This window comes from Vidua chalybeata, chromosome 19 (assembly GCF_026979565.1).
Source record: "Vidua chalybeata isolate OUT-0048 chromosome 19, bVidCha1 merged haplotype, whole genome shotgun sequence".
Classification (NCBI taxonomy): domain Eukaryota; kingdom Metazoa; phylum Chordata; class Aves; order Passeriformes; family Viduidae; genus Vidua; species Vidua chalybeata.
Window position 1 is genome coordinate 10,936,785 of NC_071548.1, and position 25,143 is coordinate 10,961,927.

General features: G+C 40.3%; 1 protein-coding gene across 1 annotated transcript in view; it reads right to left on the reverse strand.

The window, feature by feature from the left end:
* Positions 1–1,524: 1,524 nt before the first annotated feature.
* The window catches only part of ANKFN1 (ankyrin repeat and fibronectin type III domain containing 1), a 60,170-nt gene continuing 36,551 nt past the window's right edge, over positions 1,525–25,143 (reverse strand). Inside the window, exons 8-17 of the mRNA XM_053960490.1 lie at positions 22,681–22,780; positions 21,406–21,538; positions 20,679–20,795; positions 17,193–17,408; positions 14,957–15,123; positions 13,400–13,550; positions 11,435–11,603; positions 7,853–8,019; positions 4,499–4,718; positions 1,525–2,321 (exon numbers count right to left, since the gene is read on the reverse strand). Coding sequence (XP_053816465.1) covers positions 1,525–2,321; positions 4,499–4,718; positions 7,853–8,019; positions 11,435–11,603; positions 13,400–13,550; positions 14,957–15,123; positions 17,193–17,408; positions 20,679–20,795; positions 21,406–21,538; positions 22,681–22,780 — 2,237 coding nt within the window. The remainder of the gene's footprint in view (positions 2,322–4,498; positions 4,719–7,852; positions 8,020–11,434; positions 11,604–13,399; positions 13,551–14,956; positions 15,124–17,192; positions 17,409–20,678; positions 20,796–21,405; positions 21,539–22,680; positions 22,781–25,143) is intronic.

The following is a 25,143-nucleotide window of genomic DNA, read 5'->3' on the forward strand; positions in this document are numbered from 1 at the left end:
GAGCAAGCATAAAATAGTGAATAACATTTATTTTTGAATTTATGGATTGAGTTCGCAGGGATTTTAATAACACTGGGGTTATGGAAGTGCTATTTTAATAAGGACCACAGATCATGGGCCCAAATCCTTACCTTTACCTCAAGGACTTGTAAACTCAACTATTTAACTCAAATCTCTTTATTGGGGGCCTTAGAATGTATCCACCTGGAGGCTGGAAAACTGAAAGGTAGAAGGCTACACAAACATGGAGTGAGGGAATTTAACCAGCAGGAATGTGGCCTATAAAATTAAACTTCAAGAACTGTTTAAGAAAATTAAAGCTTGTGCAACAGCTGGGGTTTCTCTACACATTAGTTCATTTCTTAGTAACTCCAGTGTTACGGTTCTTATTAATATAGATTTCATTTTTGAGATCATCTTCTGTAGTACTTATTGTGGTTGCAAGGGACAAAATCCTGACACACTGTAATTTGCTTGTACACAATACAGTAAGATCCCAAGCTCCTTATCACATTAGTATTTATTTGGGGCCCAAAGAAGAAAAATCTTACACTCAAACTGCACGCCAAGTTTCCCTAATCTGAATTGCCAGAGTATCTCAGCTTCAGACATAGTGATCAAATACCCCTGGAGTTTATGGTGAATATTCAGGAATAAAACAGAAGGATGTGTGAAAAATGGATGTGTGAGAGTGATGCCAGCACAACAAAATGTGCTTTTGTTTTGTGGGGAGAAGAAAAGAAAAACTTTGCTTCAATCTCGCATACACCCTGCATATTATTTGTCTAGAACCTGGCCTCATTCTGCCTGTTCTTGACCTCAAAGGTTCATCTCCTGAGCTTTTAAAATAACTTGCTACTTAAATAATTTGAAATTTAAGCTCCTGAAAAAACAATTGTGATAATTATGTCAGGGTCTGACAGCATTCAGAGATGGTGTTGATTACATTTTCTAGATCTTGAAAGAATTTTGATTTCTTTAGGTGGCTAGAAACTCTGGGTTATCGTGTTACTAAACCAGTTAGTATTTCAGCTATATCCAACCTAAAATCATTCAAGAAAAGCTGAAAAGTAGAAAAAATTGCAGGAGGTGGTGGGAAACAGGTTAATAGACTTTTAGGACACAGTCCTAACGTAAGGACACCAAGGATGTTACAACTTCTGATAACTTGCAGGCAGAACCACTCATGCTTAAAATTTTGCATGCTCAAAGAAACATGGACATGAAGAGACCTGCAAAACCTGATTACTCAATTGCACATTGTTATATGGTGACCGTTATGACTCTACCTGCAAACCTGCAGATGTCAGTAATCATAATGCTCACTTCATGACAGATGATACCTCTGTGAGACCAGAAATCTTGTGATGAAGTCAAAAGATTAAGATTCTTTAGAGTGGCACAAATTGCCATTTCAGCAGCTGGATTTTTACCAGTGGTTTTGAAAATATGGCCTTTATGATCACAATGCTCATATCTCATGTAGAGTGATGGGAAGCAGTGAAGCAGTGCAGGATTCTGGGGTTAAAGAGTGCTGCTGAAAACTTCTGGGACAGCAGAATCTGACTGCTCCTCTGGCCCCGTGATCTGTTGCATAGCATTGTGCACATCCGTGTGTTCTACAGACTCCGTGCTCATTGCCCAGGACTCACCCTCTTCATCCAGAAATGTTGTTTCATAAGGCTGCACATGTATCCTATGGACATCCTGCCTTGCTTCCTCATACTTGCCTTTCTCATCCTCTGGAAGGCTGGATGCATGAGGTACGAAAGTGCTCCGAGACCCATCGAGGGCAATCGTCACCTGCTCGCTGGAGGTAGGTTCTTGAGACAAATCTGGAGATCTCATGAGATGCTGGGTGTAGATACCTTCTGACAGAGAGCCCGCCTGAGTCTCACTGTGCACGCGCAGCCAGCGGTGCTGCCAGCTGAAGTAGTTGTAATGCTGGTGTTTCCCCAACTTTTTTTTCCCTAAAAAGCCCAATGGCTGCTTGGAGCTGGAGGACTTGTCCGTGCTTTTCGGTGTAAGCCCTGACATTGTCAGACTGCTCATCTGCTCTGTGCAACATTCAGCACTGGTGTCCAATGCACCACACTCTGTCAGGCCTTCCCTCAGCGCCAGGCAGGGCTTCATGTCGTGGGCTTGGAGTACGTTGGGTGCACTGCCACCCAGGCCGCTGCCAGCCTGCTGGGAGATGTCCTGGGACGAGGAGTAAATCAGGTCTAATTCCCTTGGGCTCAAGGCATCGCTGGAGTCGTAGTCGCTGTCAGTTGGGAGGAACACCTCGGAGCAGCCTTCTTCATCTGAGCAGGGCTGGGAGTCTGCAAGGAGGACTGGTTAACACTCACAAGACAAGCTCAGCAGAGACATGGCTTAATTGTCATTTATGTGTTTTTTGTCCTAATTTTAAATCTCCAGTGCTGGAAATGTATGTGTGTTTCCTCTGTGAAATTGCCACAAGCCGAGGTGACAGCAAAGGCAGTCAGGGAGGATTTGTCAGGGAGGAGCCACAGATATGTTAGACAGGTGGTGGCAGAATTAGGAAAATCAGAAATAATTAATTTATTAGGTTAAAGACGGGAAAAAATTGAATTTTAATTGGGATTAAGTTCTGAGAGGATCTGTTTTCTTTTATCTTGCTTTCACTAAGTTTTATAGACATGGAGATTTGTGAGAGAGAAAATCTCTAATCCAGGTTCTGTTTTTATTAAAGTTGTCAGTTAAGTTACTCTAGATTTATATCTCTGTAATGGTGAGCAGTGTGCAACTATAAGAGTGGAAAGAGGCTCAAGGCACAACATGGAGGCTGATAAATAAAAACTGCCCTTTTTGTCATCAGGTGCATTGTGTGTTCAAATCCAAAACAGACACACAGAATTGAAATGCGAATTTGTGCACCAAATCTCACACTGGCACTGAAATTGCTGCTGTCTTTTGGCTTCAGAAGGATCAATAAGATAATGTATAGTGGCATGTGTGATAGAATAGATTGATGCTCCATTGCCCTGAATAGTTTATCTTAAATTCCAGGAATTAAACATGGATTTTATACAGTGCTGACTGTTCACTTGGAGCTTGTGTAAATTGCCACAGAGCCCAGTGCTAATGAATCCAGGGTGTGCAGGACAAGATAAAACTGCAGTTTGCACTGTACCAGAGCCAAAGATTATTCGGTATTCATGGTCTGGAATACAGGAGAAAAACAGCTCAGGGAGGGGTACTGAGAAGGAACACCACTATATAATGGAGTAAAGCAGAGCACCAGCCTCTTCAGGTTTCTTTTCTTTTAACCTCATGAAATCTAATCAGAAGAGATTTATTAATTTTCCTTAACTGTATAAAACTGCCAATTTGAAAACCCCCCAAATTATTATTACTGTAATGATCATGGCAGTTGTTTAATGTAGCATCTGTAGCTTTTGTTTCTTACTGTTTCATTTACTTGTTGCTTAAAGACAGCTCTGCAGAATGATGGTTTATTTTTTCCTCCAAAGTCCTTATTCCGTTAGCAAAATGGGTGTTGCTGTTTCATTTGCCTCATCTTTATTTTCTGTGATCCATTTCTTTCATCAGTTTAATTTTCTGGCTATGCAGTGAAGTAATAATGGTCAGTGAGGTGGGTACTTATTTGTGTAATTTGTCTAATTCAAAATGCTTCTCTAAAACACTGAAAACTCTGAGAGGTGTGTGAAAATAGCAGTTAATTGGACTATTGGCACTAAATTTTGCTCTATTGAAACAAAGCAAGAGGGGCATGAGAAATAATTGCTGCAAAACAGAGGAACACTGAAAGCCTGGAAAGAAAATGGCTGTAATACCTGAGAAATAGAAGATGGCAAATGAAAACTGTGGAAAAATTTGAGTTAGATTCTATCAAATTAATGAAAACTGTGGGGAAGAATAATAGATACATGAGTGATGAGAATGGGTCAATAGCTTTCGCTAACAACTCATGTCTCATCAGTCTAGCAAAACTCTGAATGTGTGCACAGTTAATACAAAGCCATCGTCAGAGCTCTGAAGAGCTTTTGATAATGTTCTTTACCATAGGCTCTGCAGCTGTAATTGGGACAAAAAGAAAGCTCCCTCCATATAAAAGAGCAGATTGTTGGTGTAGGCAAAAAATGAAGCAGTCAGCTTTCACCATGGATGGGTTTTACTGGAAATCTGGACATTGTGGAGAAGCCAGTGATAGCACTTGTCCCTTCCAACCTGTTCATTAAATGATCTGAACAGTTAGGTGACAAAGTTGGCTGCTGATGAGCAATTATTCTGAGTAGCTGAAAGTAAGAAATGATTCTAAAGATCATAGAAGGATCTTAGTATACTGAGTGATGATGGTAAAATGATCGTTAAAATAATGATTGGTAAAGTGATTGTTAAAATACCTTGACAGGTACGGGAAAAATTTACTCCTTTTATGAAAAGACATACAAGAACTGGTATAATTAAAAATGAGTTCAAAGAGTGCTTGGTGAACAAAGAAAAGTTCTCTTACCACTCACAGCTTTTCTCCTCTGGATTCTAGGCTCAGGAGAGGGGGGAGGTGAAGGAAGACAATCTAGATGTGAAGAGGTGGAGCTCATTTTCTTTTGAGAGTGTTCTTCTGAAAGATCCACAAGCTTCCTTATGGGCAGGCCTGCTGCTGGCTGCTTGTATCTTGCATACTGCAGTGCTTCTGTGATCCATCTCATGTCCCTCCAGATCTCATCAATTTGCTGTGAAGAGAACAATTGTGACAAAATACAGTTGAGTATTAATTCTGCTTAAGTATGTACTTTTTCAAGTGCCCAAGTAAGTCTGTAGTCACTGCCAAGAGAGAGCAGCATGATCCCCCAAAAGAACATTCAGATTGAGGAGGTCTGAAATGATTTTGGTTGAGAGGTACCTCAATTAAGAATGTGTATTTTTAGGAGGGGTGAATCCAGACCTAAAGTTTGACCTGGAAAGAAAATGAAAATTGTATTTTGATGGAGTAAAAATATGATCAACCTGGAAGTTGGTTTGATTCTGTACTGGAATAAAAGTGAGACTTTTATGAGACTTATGTGCAGATACATAAATGGAGGGCAGAAGCACAGCTATGAGCCAAACTGCAGTCTCTCCCTTACCATTTTAGTCTGCATTCATTTTAAAAGTATAAATCTACACAAAAGCAGTTCTAAGACATGCCTTTTGATGGCAATAAGAGACAAGTGCCTAAACCAATAGCAGGATGTAGGTTTAAGTATCTCTGCAGAGAAGAAAGATGCTGTTTAATGTGGGTCTGAAGAGTGTTTTGATAATGGAACACTTTCAACATTTTTAACATCGTCTTCAAGACATTCAAGATCTTTGATGGCTGAGCAAATGTTGCAACCATCAAATGACAGTAGCTGTGAGTAAATACCCTCCTGCTGCAGTGTCCTTTCCAGAATATGCCTTGTACTTTTCCTTCAGAAGGTTCTGAATTTCAAGTGAGCCTTCCTATTAATATTGCAGTGTTTGAGGGAAGCTGATTTGCAGTTACACAAGCTACATTCTGCAAGAATGCAGTGATAGTCTTGGGTCAGTCCTGGGTCAGGAGAGGCAAAAGTGAGGGGTACTCTGTGCAGTGACAATTGTCTGCTAGGGGGGTGCCAGAGGGATCAGGGAGTGCCAGAGGGGTCAGACAGCCTGCAGACTGATATTTGAAGATGACTTCGTTTAGCTGGAGATGCTTCACAAAATACATATTCGAAGTGTGATATTTACTCCCAAGGGATACTGTAGATGTCAGATTTGCTGGGGTAGCTCCTGATGAGCTGTGTTGGAGGCAGGATAGCTGGGCAGCTGGATCTTGGTTTTGACCTAGTATGGCCATTTTTATGTAAAGGTGAAATACCGACTCCAATGATGTCAGTGCAAGTCTGGCCACTGAGTTAATTTGAGCTAAGAATATACATCAATAAGAATAGCAAATGGTTCAGAGATTAATTCATAATCCTGCATAATTTCAAGACTTCAGTGTAGCTCCATGAAGAGAATTCCAGTTAGCAAACATCTCACCTATTTGATTTTAGAGATTTTATACATCCTTTCTGTGATCCTCCCTCAACCCCAAACAAGAACCATCCTGCATGCAGTTTATTAAAATGCAAATCCTGTTGGTTTTCCCCCTGGTGCTGTTCTGCAGGACATTGTAATGAACAGTGGTTCTTTTGCAATTTAGGAACATTTGAAGCATTACATGATATAAATAACAGTTTAACTTCAGTTTTAATTTAAGTGTCTGTAGATTTCTTTCCTTTCTCTGTAACATTCTGGTTGGGGTACTCCAAGTACCTTACATTCTGGTTGGGGTTTTTTTCAATAATTTTTACTTTTCAGTTGCCCTCTGACTCCTTTTCAGAACTGCATTTATATAGACTCCCTTGGTCTTTACAATGTTTGGTTTGTGTAGTGACTTCAACACTGTCTTAGATCTGGGATCACACAAATGCTCTTGCGGTTTCGTGGTCACCACTGAAGATTGTGGTATGTGGTAGGCAGAGATATTTTTGCCAATAGGTGGAATACATCTGGTTTTCATTTGAGAGGAAACCTGACAAGCCTAATACACTGTCACAATAATTCAGCACAAAACACTGAGGTTTAAAATGTTCTCCCATATTTTCCCAGCATAGATATGTGACTCAAACACTTCGGAGAAGAGGAACACAGAACTGTCTATACAGTACCTGCATGTTAATATAAAAATGCTTGGGTTTGGTGTGAAGGATGAAAATTTTCCAAATTCTCCTACAGACTGCAAGAAAGATAGATTTTCTGAGTGTGAGAATGGGAGGTGTCTGAGAGTGGAAGTACAATGGATCTTCCCTCTCTACCCTGCTGCAGGTTGCCAAAAGCTCCAAGTGGACAAGGCAAAGGGGGTCTGCATGCAGAACAAAGAGAAACAGAAATATTATCCTTTTGTTCATAACTATGGGGGGCCAGACATCTTGTCAATGGGATAAATGGTGTCTTGGCCCCTATTCCAGCAGAAGATACCTTGAATATTAAGAATATAGAGCTATAAAGTTATTTGCATCTCTCTTGTAGAAAGACAGGTCAACCATGCCCATAGATATACTCTGCAAAAGTAATGAACTTTATCTATAAATAACCAGTTGTCAAAATCATTTGCAAAAGGACAGGCTTTGCTGTGCTGAACAATGGAGTTGCTGTTCAAAGAGCCCTGAGTTGAGTAGGTAAAGTCTTGATTTGGGAGCAGTAGAGGAAAATCAGGATGAAGGACAGCGAATAAGCAAATTGGATGATTATGGTAACACTGGTGATCCTCCTTCACTGGAGGACTGAAGCAGTGCCACTGCATGGTGCTGGCCAGGCTCACAGCTGCTTTTGGGGTCAGCTTGACATCTGAAATGCAGAGCTGTGTTCCTGAGTGTGATATCGTTGGTGGAGATTGTCTCCACAACCTAGTCTGAATTTTCATTTCAATTTTTTTTAATTGCCACATTATCGTGGTGAAAAATGTCCCCAGTTCATACAGACAAAGAAAAACTCTTACACAAACGAATGCCCAGACATGGTGCTAGCTTACCTCACATTAGATGGGAGGGAGTTTTACAAGCAGACTGACACATTTCTTTATAACAGTCTAGTATAACTGTCATTTGATTTTACCCATAAAAATCCTTCTATAAAAGCAACAACTAAGGAAAGCATGTTCTGGGTTTGAATTTCATAAAAACAGAATTGCACTTTTGATACAACTGCTCTTTTTATGATGTCTGTGAATAATTCTCCATTTAGATTTCAAATTACAGCCCCATGCAATTTTTAAGAAAGCCACCTTAAAATCTCCTTGGAATAGTCAGAAACAGACTATTACCTGTATGTAGTCTATAACTTGCTGGTGTCTTTGTTTGGCTGCAGCGACTTCACTGTCTGAAATTGCTTCCCTCAGGGACTGCTGGGTTTTCAGAGAGTCCAGCTCTATGACAGCAGAAAGGCGGCAATACAGGCTTATAAATTTTTCCTTGTAACAGCAAAAATGAGCTGTGAAAAGACCAAGCGCAAAGGAAAATTGTTACATTCTGGTTATGAAATATGAAATCCTTAGCTTTCAGAACGCAAATTTTATTAAATATAGTAACTAACTCTGGATGGGTTTCTTTAAGCTAGAAATGAATAATACAGGCTTCAGTTCTCCTTTCATTTATACCGGATTTACTCTGTATCTTCACTGATTTCAAGAGTCATTTCTAATTGCATCCAAGTAAAGGGATAATCAGGTCCTTACTATGCAGCTCCAGAGGCTATCTTGCCCTTGATAGCTTTAATCAGAAAGGCTATTTCTGAGGCTTTTATAGCTCATCATCTCTTTTATCAAGAAAATAGTGGCAAGGATGGAAAATGAAACTCATATTTAATTTTTTTTAATTGAGTATTTCAGAATGAAACAATTAAAAAAATAATTTTGAAGGCTGATAACTTTCTCTTGGGCTATGCTGGCTTAAATCAGGAACTTCAATGTAAATGACTCAGCAGGAAAAGCATTGCACTGATATCACAGTTTGGGGGAAATAATTAAAACTCTTTTAGGTGTTACTACACATCATCCTCTGAACTCTCCTGCAGAAGGGTAACACAGAAAGTTCAGACATGACCTCTTGCTTTGTGTAATTTGACTTTGGAGCAGCACAGAGCTATCCTCTTTACCAGAGGTAACAGAAACAGAATAGCTACAGTGCCATGGAGCTTTGCAAATGTTAATTTACCTGGTGTGTTAAAGCTACATTATTCCAGAACCTGCAACTGTTCAGGCAAAACTGAGCAGTTACCTCTCCAAATGGCAGTGCAGACGTACTGAAACTTGCTGAGGGAGAGCAAGTTTTCAGAAATACTTTCCCATTCATTGGTGCTGCAGTAAATGCAAACATACAGCATGATCTTGTTAGAGCAGCGAGTGCCAGTCAGATTTACTGCTGCTGCTCTCCTGGACTGGGCATTTTTCAGGGTGTTCCAGGTGTAAAATGCATATATTCTTCTCATCAAAAATATTTAAAAAAAGAAATGAAAACAGTGTCTTATGTCTACTTATCCCTTACAAACAACATGGTTAGAATAATTGAGAAGAATTTGTTCAGCTGAGATCCAATCACAGAAACATTTTTAGCATTAACAATAAAGGCCTAATCTGAACACAGAAATCTCACAAAAAAGAGTGAAAGAATGAATTCTACCTTCTGGTTTCAGCAATGTCTAGATATTGCAGGGATCCAGTGTGAATAGTGTGTGGTCTTCCAGTACATATGCCATATGTGGTGGACTCTTGAGTGAATTACAGCTGCGGTTTCGGCTCCAGTGCTGAAGTTTCGAGCCTTTGTGGTTTTAAGTCAGACCCTTTAATGTTACTTTAACAAATGTTACTTCAACGTAGTCTTTTGTGGTTATGCAATTATATAGTTGGTAGCCACCAGCTAATGGGGAATGGAAGCTTCTAATATTTGAGATGTGAATCACAGTCACTTTATAGAACATCAGGGATACATATATAATAAGTCATATTGAAATGTCATCTGCCTTTGGCCAGGGGATTGCTTACTTTAAAAAATACTCAAAAGTAAAATTAAGCTTTCCATACTGTTTTCTCCACCGTGAACTGCTTTCCCACTACAGCAACCTTGCAGAACAGAGAGGGCTGCACCACAGGAATGCCTTTTGGGAGATGGCTCTGTTGCACATTTGTGGTACCACAGCATCCCGTGCAGGCTCTATTGATTTGTCAGACCCATGCAGGCTGTGTCCCTGAAATGAGAGGCACTCCTGCCCCTGGCCTGTGTTCCACCTAATGAGAATCAAATAGTCTGCACAACCTCTAGTGAGGAGATTAATTGCATCAGAGATTAATATGCTCTGTGCATTAACTTGCATAGCAAGGCAGCAGGCCCCTCTCACCAGGAGAAATGGTGTGCTCCATACTCAGAGGCCAACAGGCTTCAGGGTGGCACATCAGAAGATAAAAATCTGGCTTTAGGGCACTGCAGCCATGGCCATGTTACCCAAAGCACTGAGTTAACTCTTACATTAGCTTTCCTTTGAAGGGGTAACTTTTTCCTTGGCAGACTACACCATGTATTGTGTGGCTGTTCCACTCATAATTGTATGGCAGCTCAGCTGGCATCTGTCCTCCCAGAGGCAGCAGAAACCCCCAGAGCTGTCACAGCACCACAGTGTGCTGTGGCTGATGTGGCATAAATCCAGTGCTGTATCCCTGCCTGATCCAAATGAGATTTGTGTTGCTGGGTGATGGTAGGTCATGGATGAGTTGTGACTGCAGAAACACAGGCAAGGCAAGACACTCCAATATGTAATCTCCTACATAAATGATTTGAGCAGCACTTGGCACTGATACACAGGAGATAGGGAGGTAATGGTGCCACAACATCTGAGAGGGACATCACTAGGGACACAGTTGCCACTAAGGCCTTTCCTGCAGTGGCTCCTGGTGTACTGACTCGATCAGTTTTGGCTCATATCTTTCTCTCTTCTTGAAGGCAGAGGAAAGAAAGATCCCCAGTTTTACAGGCCAGAAGGAAACCGAGCAGACTGATGCGTAAGACTCAGCAGCCCCAGCATTTTAATATTCTTTCTAAAAAGAACTATTAAGTCTTTATGAGTTGTTTTTATGTGGAACCTTTTCTTTTCTCTGTGGACCAAAGAAGAAGGATTGAGAAATAGAGGACCTTGAAGCTAAAGCATCTTATGCCTTCGGTGAAACAGCTGGAAAACTCTGTTTTGGGGAATTCTTGCCCAGTCAGCAGTGCAGTGGAAGAAGAGAGCTGAATCTGCTACAGCACAAGATGTGCTCTCCAAAGAAAGAGATCCTAGTCCAATGCTGTGGCATTTTTCACAACAGGCTTTTGCTGCACCACAGCAATAGGACAGTCTCCTGCATTTTTCCAGGTATCAAAGGGAAAAAGATGCCCCTCACATGGGAAAATCTGTTCAGACCTTTCACAAAGCTGTGAAGGAGTCAGACCTTGAGTAGGACCATCTGTAATCAGGATCTGCATAAATCCCCATTACAGAATCAGCAATTATCCTTGTGACAACTTAGAGAGATGTTTTTTTTTCATCTCCTGTCACACTCTAGCCTTGCTGTGTCATGTGCAATTTCTCTTGGTTCTGTGTTTTAAAGAACATCATCCTGCAAAGAAGCTTACAGACACATAGTGGATAACTGTGGGCCTTGCTCTCTGCTTTGCATTTCAATAACGATGGTTACAGTGCATGCTTTAACCGCCCTGCTCCCTCTGTAACTTGTACACCGTTATAGGGAGTGTTGTTGCCAAAGCCATCATGTGATTTATTGACTCTCCACTGGGACAAGGGGGAAAACAGATACAACTTTGTGATTTTATTATAAGGAGACTGGGTTAATATTTCTAGGTGAAGCAAGCTACTATACCAAGTTCAAACATCTGAAGAGGGAGGTTAAGAAATCCTGAGTGTGGGGTGTAAGGATTATTCTGTCCTGGGGCAGTGCAGACGTCGTCTGAGGCGGGGAGCAGGAGAAGAAAGGAGACATTGTGACCCAGTTCCAACACCTCCTGTGTGTACAGACGGAAGTGCTTAGCCTGTACAGGGACACGCGCGGGGGAAGGAATAGGAGAGAATTACAACATGGCACTTATATAAACAACACCCCAAATGATATAAAACATTAAAGAAAATTTGCACAACATCAAGCTTGGAATTTTTATAAAACGTAAATATTTGGGGCGGGGGGGGGGGGGGGCGGTGGTGGCTAAATGTGGGTTCATGTCACTACATAAAATAAAGATTTAAAGCTGCAATGTTCCACATTAAAACAACACACACAGGCACAACCCCCCTGAAAACAACATTTATGTTTCTTATTAGGCAGAAAATGATCACATGCCATGTGCTTTTCAAGATTATGATTGCATAATTATGTGAAAACATGAAAATGGATTCAATTAAAAACCTTTAAGATTCAATTTAGGGTTGGTTAAAAGAAATATGCAGCTCTCCCTCAACACAGCACTGAAAAGGTTTAACAAGTGCTGCAGCAAGAGAAAATGGCCCAGGCAGAAGTGGCCTGAGGCTGCTCAGAGCTGCTGTGTGCAGCATTGCCTTCTGCCCTGGCTGTGCCCCAGTGCCACTGTCCCTGTTCCTGGTTACGACAAAAATAATAAAAATACATAAATAAATCCATGGAATTAAAAATGCAATTCATTAGCATAAAAGTTTGGTGCTGAGCCATGAGACCATTTGTATCTGTGTTTAACTGCAAGGTCATGTTGATGTCTATCTCTCAGGCACAATGGATGAGCTCAGATGTTTGGCTGAGCTGCAGCCTCAGGAACATACTGCACAGTGATTTCAATATTTTAGTCCCTAAGTCTATAAGAAAAAAAAAAGTTGCACAAAAGATATAGCCTCTAAGCAAATGCAGTAACATGGAGACCTGTACAGAGCCCTATTGAATTAGAGTGACTGACCACAAGGCAGCACACCATCTGTCTTAATTTTGGATTTACTTGAGTCTTACTTGGCTCTTCCCTGGCTAGAAGGTGAAGCACTGATGGATTCCTTTTTAAAAGCAAAGCCTAAACCTTTCAAAATCAAGAAATGTAGAACCAGATTAATTTATTTTAAGACCACATCTTTCTAGCTGGACAAACATATCTTGAAGTGAATATAAAGATGATATACTTCTACTTTAAGACCTCTTTACCTTTGCAGACCAAAATAAAATGGAATTCATGTAAACAAGAAACAAACTTCTTAGCTTATTTTTTGATGGATCTTTCACATCATAGATTATTCTCCCTGACTTTATTTATTCACATATGCATTTCTTGTACCTAAATGTAAAGCCAGAAGCCAGACACCTCTCCTCACCCACAGAAATCTGGAGGTCTGGGACTTTGTGTTTTAGAAGGGATACATTCATCTGCGTGCAAAAGAACAGCAAAATGCTGTGTCTTTAGTGGGCCTTTCCTACAGCCTCACTCGAAGCCTCCCAGAAAACAGTCACTTGCTGTGTTTGTCTGCAAAAATGCCTCTTTTTGTTTGTCAGCCTCGTAAAGGTGCTCAAAACTACTATTTTCATGCAAAAGTTCTTCTTTGGACCTGCCTGAAGTTGCACAAATAAGCTAAAAGATGAAAAAAATAACAGGCAGATGAATTTTGCCTCTTAATCCTTGAATGTTCACATGTCCAGGACAAGAACTGTTTTACTGAAGATGTTCCCCCTTAGAATAATGGAATACAAAACTTCTCTGCTTTGCTTTTCTTGCAACCCTGACACTGAATCCCTACTTTTCAGTGACACAGTTTGTAGCTTTTCATTGCATTCTTAAGAATGGGGTTTTAAAAAGGTGATAAATCCCACAAAGGCAAATACCTGATGCAGAGGTAGATTGATCTGTTTGAGGAGAGCTTTCACTGCTGTCTGGAGCTCATACAAGAACAATTGAGTAGGGCAGTCTGAAGTATGATCCATACTTTCCACGGATTCTGAGCCAGAAAGTGTTTGGATCCATTCCCACTCATCTCTGTATGTTGAGTCAAGTTAAAATTAGAAATATAACAACAGTTCAATGCACAAGCAGGAATTCAGTGCATGTGCATTTGGGATCTGTTGATAGTTTAATCCTCATATACCAAAACATTCTAAACTTGTGCAATCTTGATTGAGCTTTGAAAAGCTTTATTTTCCTAGCACATGTACATCAGGCTGAACATTCCTCTGGAAGTCCAACTGCCTTTGAAATATTTCAGTAAGGCTTCTCATTTCAGGTTTTCTCTTTCACATTCTTCATTCCCTATCTACCACAATGTTTTAAAAAACATGCATTTGAAATTGCTACAATTAGCAGGAAGTTTGATCTCTGTGCAGGACTAGCTTCTACTGACTGCAGCCAAAGAACTTCCTGCTTTCCTCCATGTGTCTCTATCTGAGACCTGATAAACATGGAAATGATAGTTCTGGATCCAATCCCTAATTCACCCTGCCCAGTATTCAGTTTTGAATAGCAGCCAGCATCAAACATTAAAAGAAAAATGTACAGGAAACCCCACTACAAGACAAGTAATAGTTGTGGTGTAATCTGTTCCCAAATAAAGATCCGATCTTAAACTTGGAGAGTCAGGGATTGCTATAAACTCTGAAGCCTTAGCCTTTATATTTCTTCCAACACTGTTGTTAGTATTCACTACTACATTCTGGATATCCTTGTTGTCTATGTACATATCCAGTTCTTTTTTCCTCATGCAAAATTCTCAGCTGACTGCTGAAATGAATCAGGATCAAAAAGCTCCAGAAAATGGTCAATAAAATGTGTTTCCCACTAGGCAAGGACCAGGCAGTACAAACAGGGCCCTTGCCAGTGGATAAGGAAAGCAGTGGACAAGGGGAAAATGGCTTTCCCAGAGCACAGAAGTTTGCTGGCTAGTTGCATTTATAAATATGGTTTTCAATTGCTGTGTGTTTGCTGTGGTTTAGAGTGAAAAAAACAGACATCGCACAAGAGAATAAACAGAAAAATTCCCCACATCAACACCCATAGTCAGTGAAAATCCACAGAAAGGGTGGCACTGAATCCACTGAAGGCTGAGTCAGGGCTGCAGGCTACAATCTTCTGAACATTGCCCCTGTGCAGAACTTGAATAACCATGGAATACCATCCTTAGAAACCAATGGGCCCCTATCCATGTATTCTGGATAGGTCTTCAGACAGCTGGGAAAACTCAGGTGCACCTGTTTAGCTCAGCAGGGCTCTCTGGGATGGCAAACACTGGAGCCAAACCCTTCTGCCACACACCAGAGCCAAACCATGCTGCCACCTACAATTTTGCAATGGCAGAATTGCCTTGGCATTAACATTAGATCAATTGTTCCAAACTTAAAACAACTGTTCTCTCTCTCTCTCTGTATAAGTATATCTATACATTCACTTACTTGGAGACATTGCTGTTGTCTCGGATTTTGACGTGACACAGGACATTGGGCAGCTTCTGCAACACAAGCACTTTGATCTGATCCACAGAGCTGCAGAGTTTAAGGTAACCCAGATACAAGCCGGGAGGGAGGCGCTGCTGACTTCGTTTGTGATAGGAAAGTATGTCCTGTTTTAAGGGAAACAGTCCTACATAAAAATCTCATATTTTTTTCCACATAAGCAGAAGAGTTTGGGAGCAAAAAGCAACAAATGTTTTTACAGCCGTTGTTCCCAATTCAAAAAGCATTTAAGCACATGCTTAAGCATATGAATAATCTCTGGTAGTTTGGGTACACTTGGACAACTTCTCACTTAAAGCCATACACAGGATCTCCAAGGTCTCTGTGTCATGCAGGAATTGGCTCTGACAACCTGAGGTTTCAATCTTCTGCAACTGTGGTGTTTAAACTGGCTTAAATAACCCCCACGTCTGCCTCTCGTCTGATCATTTCAGTTGCGAGCCGGGTCAGGGAACTGATTCCTCTGAAAAACAACTTGGGAAAAGGAGCAGTTGTTTTTCAGCTGAGCAGTTCCCTGGTTCAGGTTTGGTTCGTGACTACACAGAGGGAGCAGAGCAGCACTGGGGAAGAACTGGGAGAGAGGGGCTGCAGGAGCCAGGACTGTCCCCAAGGAGATCCCAGCCCACATCTCTCCAAAAACTGCTCTGTATCACCTGCTGTGAACAGGAAGATCTCTGTCAGCCTGGGGGTTGGTAGTTTGCAAAACTGAACAAGTGGCAGCATTTTCTGAACAAATATCTTTATCAACAAATAGAGCTTAGAAGAAATTAGTATTGATGGTGAATTTGCTGAGGCCAGGAGACCTTTTTAGGCTATGTATAGCAGTTCTCCAAAACTACCTGAAAAATGATGTCTGCTGCCATCCATCCTGAGAAATGTGTACTCCTGCAGTGGGTGAGGATTAAGACACCTGGCCCTATGCCTTTACTCTTGGAACCATCAAATTATCTGCCAGTGCTATGCTTGGCTCTGACCAGTGCAATTAGACCCTCATTTTCACAAGCACTTCATGAACAAAATACCCACTCGATGATTAAACAAGTAATAGAAGAAAGGGTGGGCATTAGATAGGAATGTGTAAACCATTAGGGGAACATTTTTTCCACTAGGATCTCTGCGGAAATCTGATCAGGACTGTAGTTTGCTTTTCCTAATATAAAACTTTTGCCCAGATTGACAATTTTCTGCACCTTTAACACATTGTAATACATTAAATCTAGCATAGATCAGGTAAGTTTTATTGTCTTTTGGAAATTTTTTAACATTCCTAAAACCTGGTAACATATATTTTGATTGCCTGACACTTCCCGGTATGAAAAGCAGAGTCTGTGCCTAAGAAAATGCTCTAATTCAAAAATTAAGCACAGCAGCCAGCATCTCAGGGACAATGCTAAAGAAGGGACTAAGACAATGATTTGGCTTGTATTTTGGGTAACTGTGCAACAGTTTTGGGGAGATTGGCTGCTGTTACCTACAGAAAACATGTATTAATCTTAATATGAACTGTCTCTGTTTAATATGTGTTCAGAGATAATTCTTGAAGGGCTGAACCCTCACGGCTCTCAGGGATGGTAACTGAGCTGAGTGTGCCAAGCAGCTTCTCAGATCAGTCCTTACCTTGGCATTTTTCTAATTGCAAGTCTAGGAGCATGTGATGCAGAAATTAAAGGAGGGTTATGCTCAGTAAAGGATTCCTTAGCAGCTATACCAGGCTCCAAGGAACCCTGAACCCCACAGAACAAGCTTATTAAGTAGAACAGTAAAGTTTAAAACCTAGATTTATTTTTCAAGGTTGGATGGAAAAACCTTACAGAGTGTAGAAATTCTAAGTGTCTGTATAGGTGCTTAAGAACATCCCAGAGAACTTTAAAGCTTTTTTATATCCCTTGCTACAAAATTCCATAGCTTGGTTTCCCAAAATTGATAGAAACTACTATTCTCTGCTAGGACTTTGAAGTAATTTCTTCAGAATCTCATTGATATTTTGCATATGAAGGATCTGATCCCAGATCCACTGGAAGTAATATAAGTCTTTGCTCTCAATGGGAGCCTTGCCATTAATTTTATTGGGCACTGGACTAAGGCCTAAAATTCTGCAAGACGCTTCCAAAAATCAGGGCTCTGGCACAGGCTTTACAAAAGCAAATAACACAGAGTAAGAGAAGCAAAGCACTACCTGGATTGTTATAAGCAAGATGTCTAATGCTGTTGGCTCCTCTGGAGTTGAAAGGGATTTCCTCTGGCTTTGTAGTTTGGATACCTGCATCCATTTGCCATTAAAAAATGAGTACAGACTCTCCACTTCTCTTACAGTAACTATCAGCATATTGCCATGTCGATCCTTGATTGGCTCATAAAAAACTCTGCCTAAATTGTGAGTTCCCAGCAAATTCTAGAAAACAAATACAAAATGAAAGTTATTTATCACATATCAGGAGAATATCGTTTGAAATGTAACTTTGTGCTCATTGACATCAGTCCTATTGGCTTCACTGAGTATGAGACACATTGTGTTTCTCAAACCCTTGCCTTACAGTCATATCATTTAGTGACAAAAGGAAATGTTTTCCCTTAGGTTGTGTTTGTAGATTGAGTTGTGGATCCTATGAGGCATTTGGTCCAGCAGTGTTTACTCCAACGTGTAATGGAGAACCTCAGAAAGACTATTATGACCCAATGCCTTTGTAAAAGGCAAATTCATTCACCTATTTACTGTAAAGAAATTCACTTATTTGGGCCAAACTTCCTAGTTTTGCCCAGTCATGTAAAGATTAAGGATGCGATTTTTGAAATCACCCGTTGGTGTGCTAGTGATTCCTTTGATTTGAACTTGCTTAAGAGCTGGATGCTTATCTGAACCTTCCCACAACCAAATGTCAGAAATCATATCAAATTCTTCCTTTTTTCCCAAATCACTCATAACAGACACTTTAAATATTTTTTTGCTATCTTCAGTAACTATAATCTCCATTCTCTGTTCTCCATTTAAAAATTATTCAGATTATTTTCAGCAACAAAAGCAAGAGACACTCATGTTTGTGCTGAATGTAAATAATTCTGGAGCTAAACTGTGGAGTGTGTTTGTGAAGCACAGGACTTGAAGAGACATGAATCCTTTTACTTCAGATACCAAGAATGTGCTAGACAAAACAGGCAGAAACTCACAAAACTACCAAGGCAAAGCTCTCCGGGAAAATATGTGAGGATTAAAGAAAAGTAATTTTAAAAGACTCCATATAAAATACATATTTTGGTTAAAATCCCTTTCCTCACATAGTAAGGCATCTGCTTATAGGTGCAAACACACTCAATCCAGTGACCAGCCACTGAAGAGATTCCCAGATGTTGTAAAGAAAAATGCATAACATTTAAAATATGCTCATTACTTTGTGATTTTTCAAGAGATCTACAGTAAGCTGGATAGGGAAAAGGGTAGTGTAAAAGGAAAACTTGACTTCACAATGAAGCACATTGTATCTTTGGGGAAGTACTGTACATTAAATTAATGACACTGTAAACTGATAAATTATACAGAAATTAATTATCTGCACTTAGCAGGCAATATATACTTATCAACTTTAGCATTGTTAAATTGTTCATAAACTCTCAGTAGTCAGCAGAGTGCCTGGGTTTGGGCAGTATAAGTTGTCTCTTTCAGCTTTGTGCATCTCTTTCCAGGGCAGACTGTTGGTGTCTATGTAGCCCATCGCCTCTGCCTTTTTTAACTGTTCTGCCTTTTGGGGTTTGTCTCCTTTTCTGACTGGCTCTGGGTGTCTTGAGTGTACATTTTGTGCTAATCCCTGTGTCTCCAGATCCTGGCAGTAGTCCTTAGCCATCTAATTGTCATATTAATCACTGCAGCACGTGAATGTGCCCAGATATAAACAAACAGTTCTTTATTGTCACTATGTTGTGAATGACATTCCAGCACAGGGAATGGGGGACCTACTAAAATCAATATGGGACTGATTCATGCCCTAAAAAAGTTTTGTGTCTGCTTAGCTTGTTACACCATCACTTGTGCTTTGTTTGCTTTAGTTGTCTGGTGGTAACAACAGGCAAAGTTGCAGTCCCTGTTGTCTCTGAGTCTACTGATCCAGTCCCTGAGCAGCTGTGTCATCACTATCTTTTACATTCTGTCCTAAATTCCTGCAGAATCAGTCTATTAGCTGCCTCAATAAAAAGTTTTCAACCATATAAATTTTATTGAGAGCCTTCCTCTGGCGGATCCCACTAGGCCACACACCGTTGGCAGCTGGGTGACAATCCCTGTGCTCCTCAGGGACCAAGCAAACAGAACAGGCATTTAGGGCAATAAATTTGGTAAAACTTCAGCAGGGAGTACATCACATGGGCATATTTGCTGTGCCTCTGTGTTTCAAGCTCTACACTTTGCATCTCTGGTAGCCAATAAAACCACGGTGCCCTGGGGCTGTCGGGTATCTCCCTGGGCAGTTCTTTGTTCCAGGGGATCTGCACAGGGGAGATGGAGCTGAGCTAAATGTGTGCCACCTGAGCTGAGCCAAGCCCAGCTTGTTGGGGGAATATTCAGCAGATAGAGTGAAAACTTGCTATAGTGACAGCTCAAAGGACTGACAAGCAGCTGCTGCTTAACATAGGTGGTCCTCCAATAAAGGTGCAGCAGGCTGGCTTTTCGGGGCACGCTGGGGAAATCAGTGCAGACAGGTGTTGCCCAGGAAGGCTGCTCTCCTGCACAGCATGCTCACCAAAAGGTGTAAAACGAACCCCTGTGTATATTGTTAGCAGTGGCCCCACAGTGCGTGCCTCTCCCAGCTGCTGCACACCATGTCATTGTGCTGACACAGCCCCTGGGGGGACGTGTGGCCAGCACAGTGTCCAGCAATGAGGATCTGCAGTAATGCCAGGAGTGCACCACAGATTTTCTGGGAAGTTTTGGTGACTTCAACAAAAGGTAGAAGAAAGTGAGGCCTGTATATACTTTTTCCATAAGAACCATGCACACAGCTTTTTGAAAATGTATTTTCCCACAAAAGTAACTATTTTAATGAAAGTGTCTGCCTGCCATCTAGAGATTTCACATTGTCGTGAAACCCAACTTAACCCAGCTTCAAAGCTTTACAATAAAGGTACAAATGTTCTGCTGGAGAAAGTGTAATTTCTGTTTGCATAACAAGTAGTGAACTGAGACACAGAAGGATTTAAGTGACCTGTTCAGTAACACTCAGGTTGCATCTGTAGCAGAGGTTGGAATAGAACAGACCTTAAATGCTTCATTAAGAGATTAATAATTAATAGGCCTATAAGAAGCTTTTGAGCAGCAAATATCAGGATTATAACTTTGAATTCCCAATCTGCAAACTCATAGGCTTCTCTGCCTGATCATTATTTACTGGTTCATATCTGTTTGTTTCTTCTTCTTCTTCTTTTTTTTTCTTTTTTTTTCCTTTTTTTTTTCTTTTTTTTTGTTTTGTTGTCTGTTCTTTCTTCCTATTGTTTCTTTTCTTTGTTATTCCTAGTCTTTACTTCTAATATAACTCCTTCCTTCCTGGCAGGAGAGGCTCAGTGCCTCATTTCACTGGAGATGAGAATGCTGCTCCAAAGAACAGTCCTAGGGACAGCTGGCAGCTCTGTCCCTTGCAGATCACTGAGCTAACAGCCAGAAATATGCCATGGCACCCACCTGTAGCTGTGCTGCTGCTGAAAGCATCTTCTGCCTGGCCTGGAGTGCTGTGGATGAGGACACGGACACAGCCATGTTCTGCCTCAGCCACCTGATGTCATCCCACATGCAAGACAACTGCAAAAACAGATCCACTTCAACCAGTTCTTGTTCTCAGCATTTGCAAAAGCAGAAGTGATACTAAAATGCAATTTGGACTTGAAAAATCAATAGATATTGCACATTTTGTGTTTCTGCAGATGGCAATCAGCTGACTGGATAAACATGGCACAGATACTGACTTACACAGGAGGTATTCTGTAAACATCATGAAACCATTTCAATTGGTTTTGGACTATTGTGCAAAACTGATTTACTGTTCTTTGTGGTATAAAAAAAGTAGCGTGAGACAACCTGAGTGATGGCACAACCACAATACCAAATTTAAAACCCCTGGTTATTTCTTTAGGCTCTTGCTCTAAATGTCCATAAAACCTGTAAGTACCCACATAGCAATCACTCATCTAGGATCATACCTTAAGAGTTAATTGTATCACTGTCAGTGGCCCAGTCAGGATTTAATCCACGTGACTGGTTTGGGAAAGTTGCCTTTCACATGAGTGATAAAGCATTTCATCATTCAGGTTTTTACTGACATTATTTCATACATTCAGAGTGGTGAGCTAAGGCCTATGCATTGCTAGCAACAAATTTGCAGAAGCAATAGATGAAATTAGACTCCCATTACCTTTGTGAACCACAGGAAATCCTGCATAACTGAACTACTGTGAGAGTCATCGATTTCCACAATTGGGATTTGATCTTCATTGGTTACTAACAAATTGTCTTTGTAAAAAAGTATAACAGATAAGTAGAGTCCCCTAAAGAGAGAAGGAAACACTATCAAACACCTTTCATGTCGATTCACATCCATGCCAAATTTAGTCAAAGAATCATAGATGTTAAGTTCTGATGAGACAAAGTGGATCATCTGGTCTAAACTTCTGTGTAATACAAGGTCATGCATCTTCAGTCATTGAATTCTGAAAAATATTTGGGAAGTTTATCACTTTAGATGATGTGAGACTACATGAATCTAAGAGATTATGAATCTGTGCGAGCCACTGACATCAGTTTCAGTGAGAATTTTGCCCGAGTACACAGTACACAATGGAGGCCTCACGCCTTTTAGAAATCAGAAATTTTACTAAAACTTATCATCAATGTGCTTAGTTCTGCCTTCCTTTACTTCAGAGAAAATCTGAAGTAACTCAATTGAAATCAGGTGGGTTATTATGGATTTACATTGGTATAATTGAGTGTAATTTGGCCAACATATCTGCAAACCTGTTTATAGAGATAATTCCTTTCAATATTTACCCCCACAATTAGTTACATATGTTAAGTGGTTACTGCAGGGAATTTAAAGACTCTGGACAGCTCTTCTGAAAGAATCAAAATCTTACCAAAATACAAAGAAGAAAATGCAAATTGAAAACTCCTGGCAATGAAAGAAGAAATAATCCAGAATAAGCAACTTCCATTTGCTAAAACAAATAATCAGGGCTGAGAGTTGGGTCACAGTGGGCTGCAAACCCAGCTGGGGACGTCAGAGTTCTATGTGTGTTGCCAGTGGACTATTCAACTGTTATCTGAGCTCTGTGCTTTATACTATGAATGAATAAATGTTGTCCTTTCATTAATGAGCAGCAACAGAGGCAGTGCTTTCAAACAGCTCAGTCGCTGCACTTTGGGTTTGCATAGAATATTTCACTCTGTAACAATTTGAATCCACTTCCAAAAGTAACAAGGAAAAATTCTGTTGATTTCAGTAGAAGCTAGAGCATTCTTTTCCTGTCAGCTGCACCAGTCTTACACATCTCTGATTTTATCAATTAATTCTGACCAATTGTTGTCTCATCAGTAGTGGCATATTCACACATATTTCTGAGGTGCTTTTCTCTAATACAGAACAGCAACTGCCAAAATTCAGAATGCCTCGAATAGAGAAGGAATGACAAACCTTTTCAGAGTCTTCACAAACTTGTTTGATGAATGGAAAAGATGCTTCAGGCTTCTGGAAACCGATTGCTTGCGACCAGCATTTTGTAATTTAGAACTTTCTGAAATGGGAAAAAGAAGCAAAGCCAACCCAGCTCTTAAATTTCAGTTAGTGTCTCATGAAAAACTTTTGTTTCTTGAACCACAGTACTAAATTTCAGTCAGTGCCCATTACATTCCTTTCAAAAGACAACATTTAGAAAGATGCTCAAATGCAACCCTTTGATGGTGTTTTCATTAACTTAGTGATACACAGCAGCAGACAATTTCCTTACTCGCTGCAAACTCAGACAAGATAAAGCTCTTTTGCTCTGAGGCAAGCTTGAACCAGCCCTGCACACTCTTAATGTTTAGAAAGGATGGGAATTTTACAAGTGGTCTCAAAAACCCAAGAAGGCATTTGAATCATCAGTCAACATTTTTGGGTGTTGTAATTTCTGAATTTCTTACCACATGTAGCTTAAGCTTCTAAGAAGTGAATAATTGGTGCACTGGCTGACACTGACATCCCAGCATCACCAGTGTAACCTAAGGAAAAGCTTTAAGGAGACCAGGTTAACCCTCATCTTTCTGTATATCACATTAAATGCATCTGCTGTTGCTTGGATGTTTTTTCTCCATCACAACAACTTCCACTCATGTATTCCTCAGAGCTTCCACAGTTACCTTTGCTCCCTAGTAATCTGGAGTCCAAGAAAGAGGTGTTAAACTCTTGTTCACTTCATGTCAAAGCTGAGACCTGTTGTGTGCCTGCCAGCATCTCTGGGCCAGCTCTCCAACAGAAGAATTTTATAAAATTGTCCCAATGTTCTAAGAAAATATTGTTAAATTTTTATACATTGCATTCTTTTCCACTTTGATGATTTTGACAAAATGTCTTCCCTTCTCTCATGCATGGCCTTGTAAACCAAGGAAATATTTTCCCATGAGCATTGAAAGCCATGAGTTCTGTGTAACAGCTGTGAACAGCTGTGTGCCTGTAGCAGGTTTGGAGGGGACACCAAGAGATGGCAATCAGGGACATGCAGGACTTTATAATGTACTGGCAGTTGTTATTCATATCTGGATTTGAAAGCAATGGGCATTTAACACTGTTTGGGTTTGGTTTTGGTTTATGCAATGTCTGTGCTGTTTAATGTTGTTGTAAGAGAAACAGCAGAAATACTTTGAAAAATGGAGTTAATTCTTCAGATATTTGCTGTGATATGAAAAGAAAGACAAAACAAAAAATATCACTGTGAAAGCACATCTCACTTTTCCAGGATCTGACTGTTTATTTGGATAAAGCATGGACCCCCATCCAGAGAGAAGTGTGAAACATTTTGAGGGACATCCTTCTGCAGTGGGAAAAAAACCATGACTCATGAAGAGCCACTTGCTGAAAGCTGCTGATCACCTGCTTAGGTGTTCTCAGAGTATTTCCCACTTGCCTCTGGTGCAGAATAGGAGGCGCCTGTCTGTGTCTCCCTGGTGAGTTCTAATTTTGAATATTTGAAGAACATCTAAATTTGCTGTTTCCACAATCCCATCTGTGGAAGTGCTTGGCATATTTTAAATTCTGAATAAATTTGCACCACGATTGGCACATTGAAAGCCCCAGCAAGCAGACACATTGTTAGCAATAATTACTGCTCTGTGGAACAGCGAGTACAAAGAGAACAAGGTTCTGTTGGGGGTGAAATCATACAGTTCAGATGTATGAGACTTATTAGATCATCAAATCCATTGTCTTTCCAGTGCAAACTTGTTCTCCATGGCATATTCTGCAGTGCACTCTTCAGCTTAAACAGACTCATCCAAATTCATGACTACTCCTTTGTTTTCTTCTCCTCTTAAAAATATTCATTCGTATTTCTACCCATATCTCCTCAGATAAGAGTTATTTTACTGTGAGCCTTTTTCAGTGTATTGCAGTAATGTAAACTAAATGCTACATGAAAACTCCTGTCTTACTGTTTCATTCTTCCAAGGTTAAGATCAATTTCGGAATATAAATTTCATTCTAATGATTTTCTTCTGTATTCCCTCCATCTATACAGAGGGAATGGAGGAGGAAATTACTGAAGGCAAAGCAACAAAATTTTGTATAAAACACCAAGAGACTGCAGCATTAAAATAAGAGGGCACATTACAAATGAAATATATGTTATTGGTCTATTTAGTGGTTTGGGTTTAGTCCACAGCTTTGCAGAAGCCAACAGCAAAAGAATTAATGTAGAACTAGATGGAGATGGTAAACTCTCCTCTATTGCTTTTTGCTTTTGTTTTACAGTATTGTGTGTCTAGAAGCCAGAAAACATGGAGCGAAGATTAGGGGATAATTTGGATCTGCAGGAAATGGAACTTTGTCTGTTACTTAATTAACTAATAAATAACATAGAGTAACCATCATAGAAAAGTACCAGTAGCAACACAGTAAGTTTAT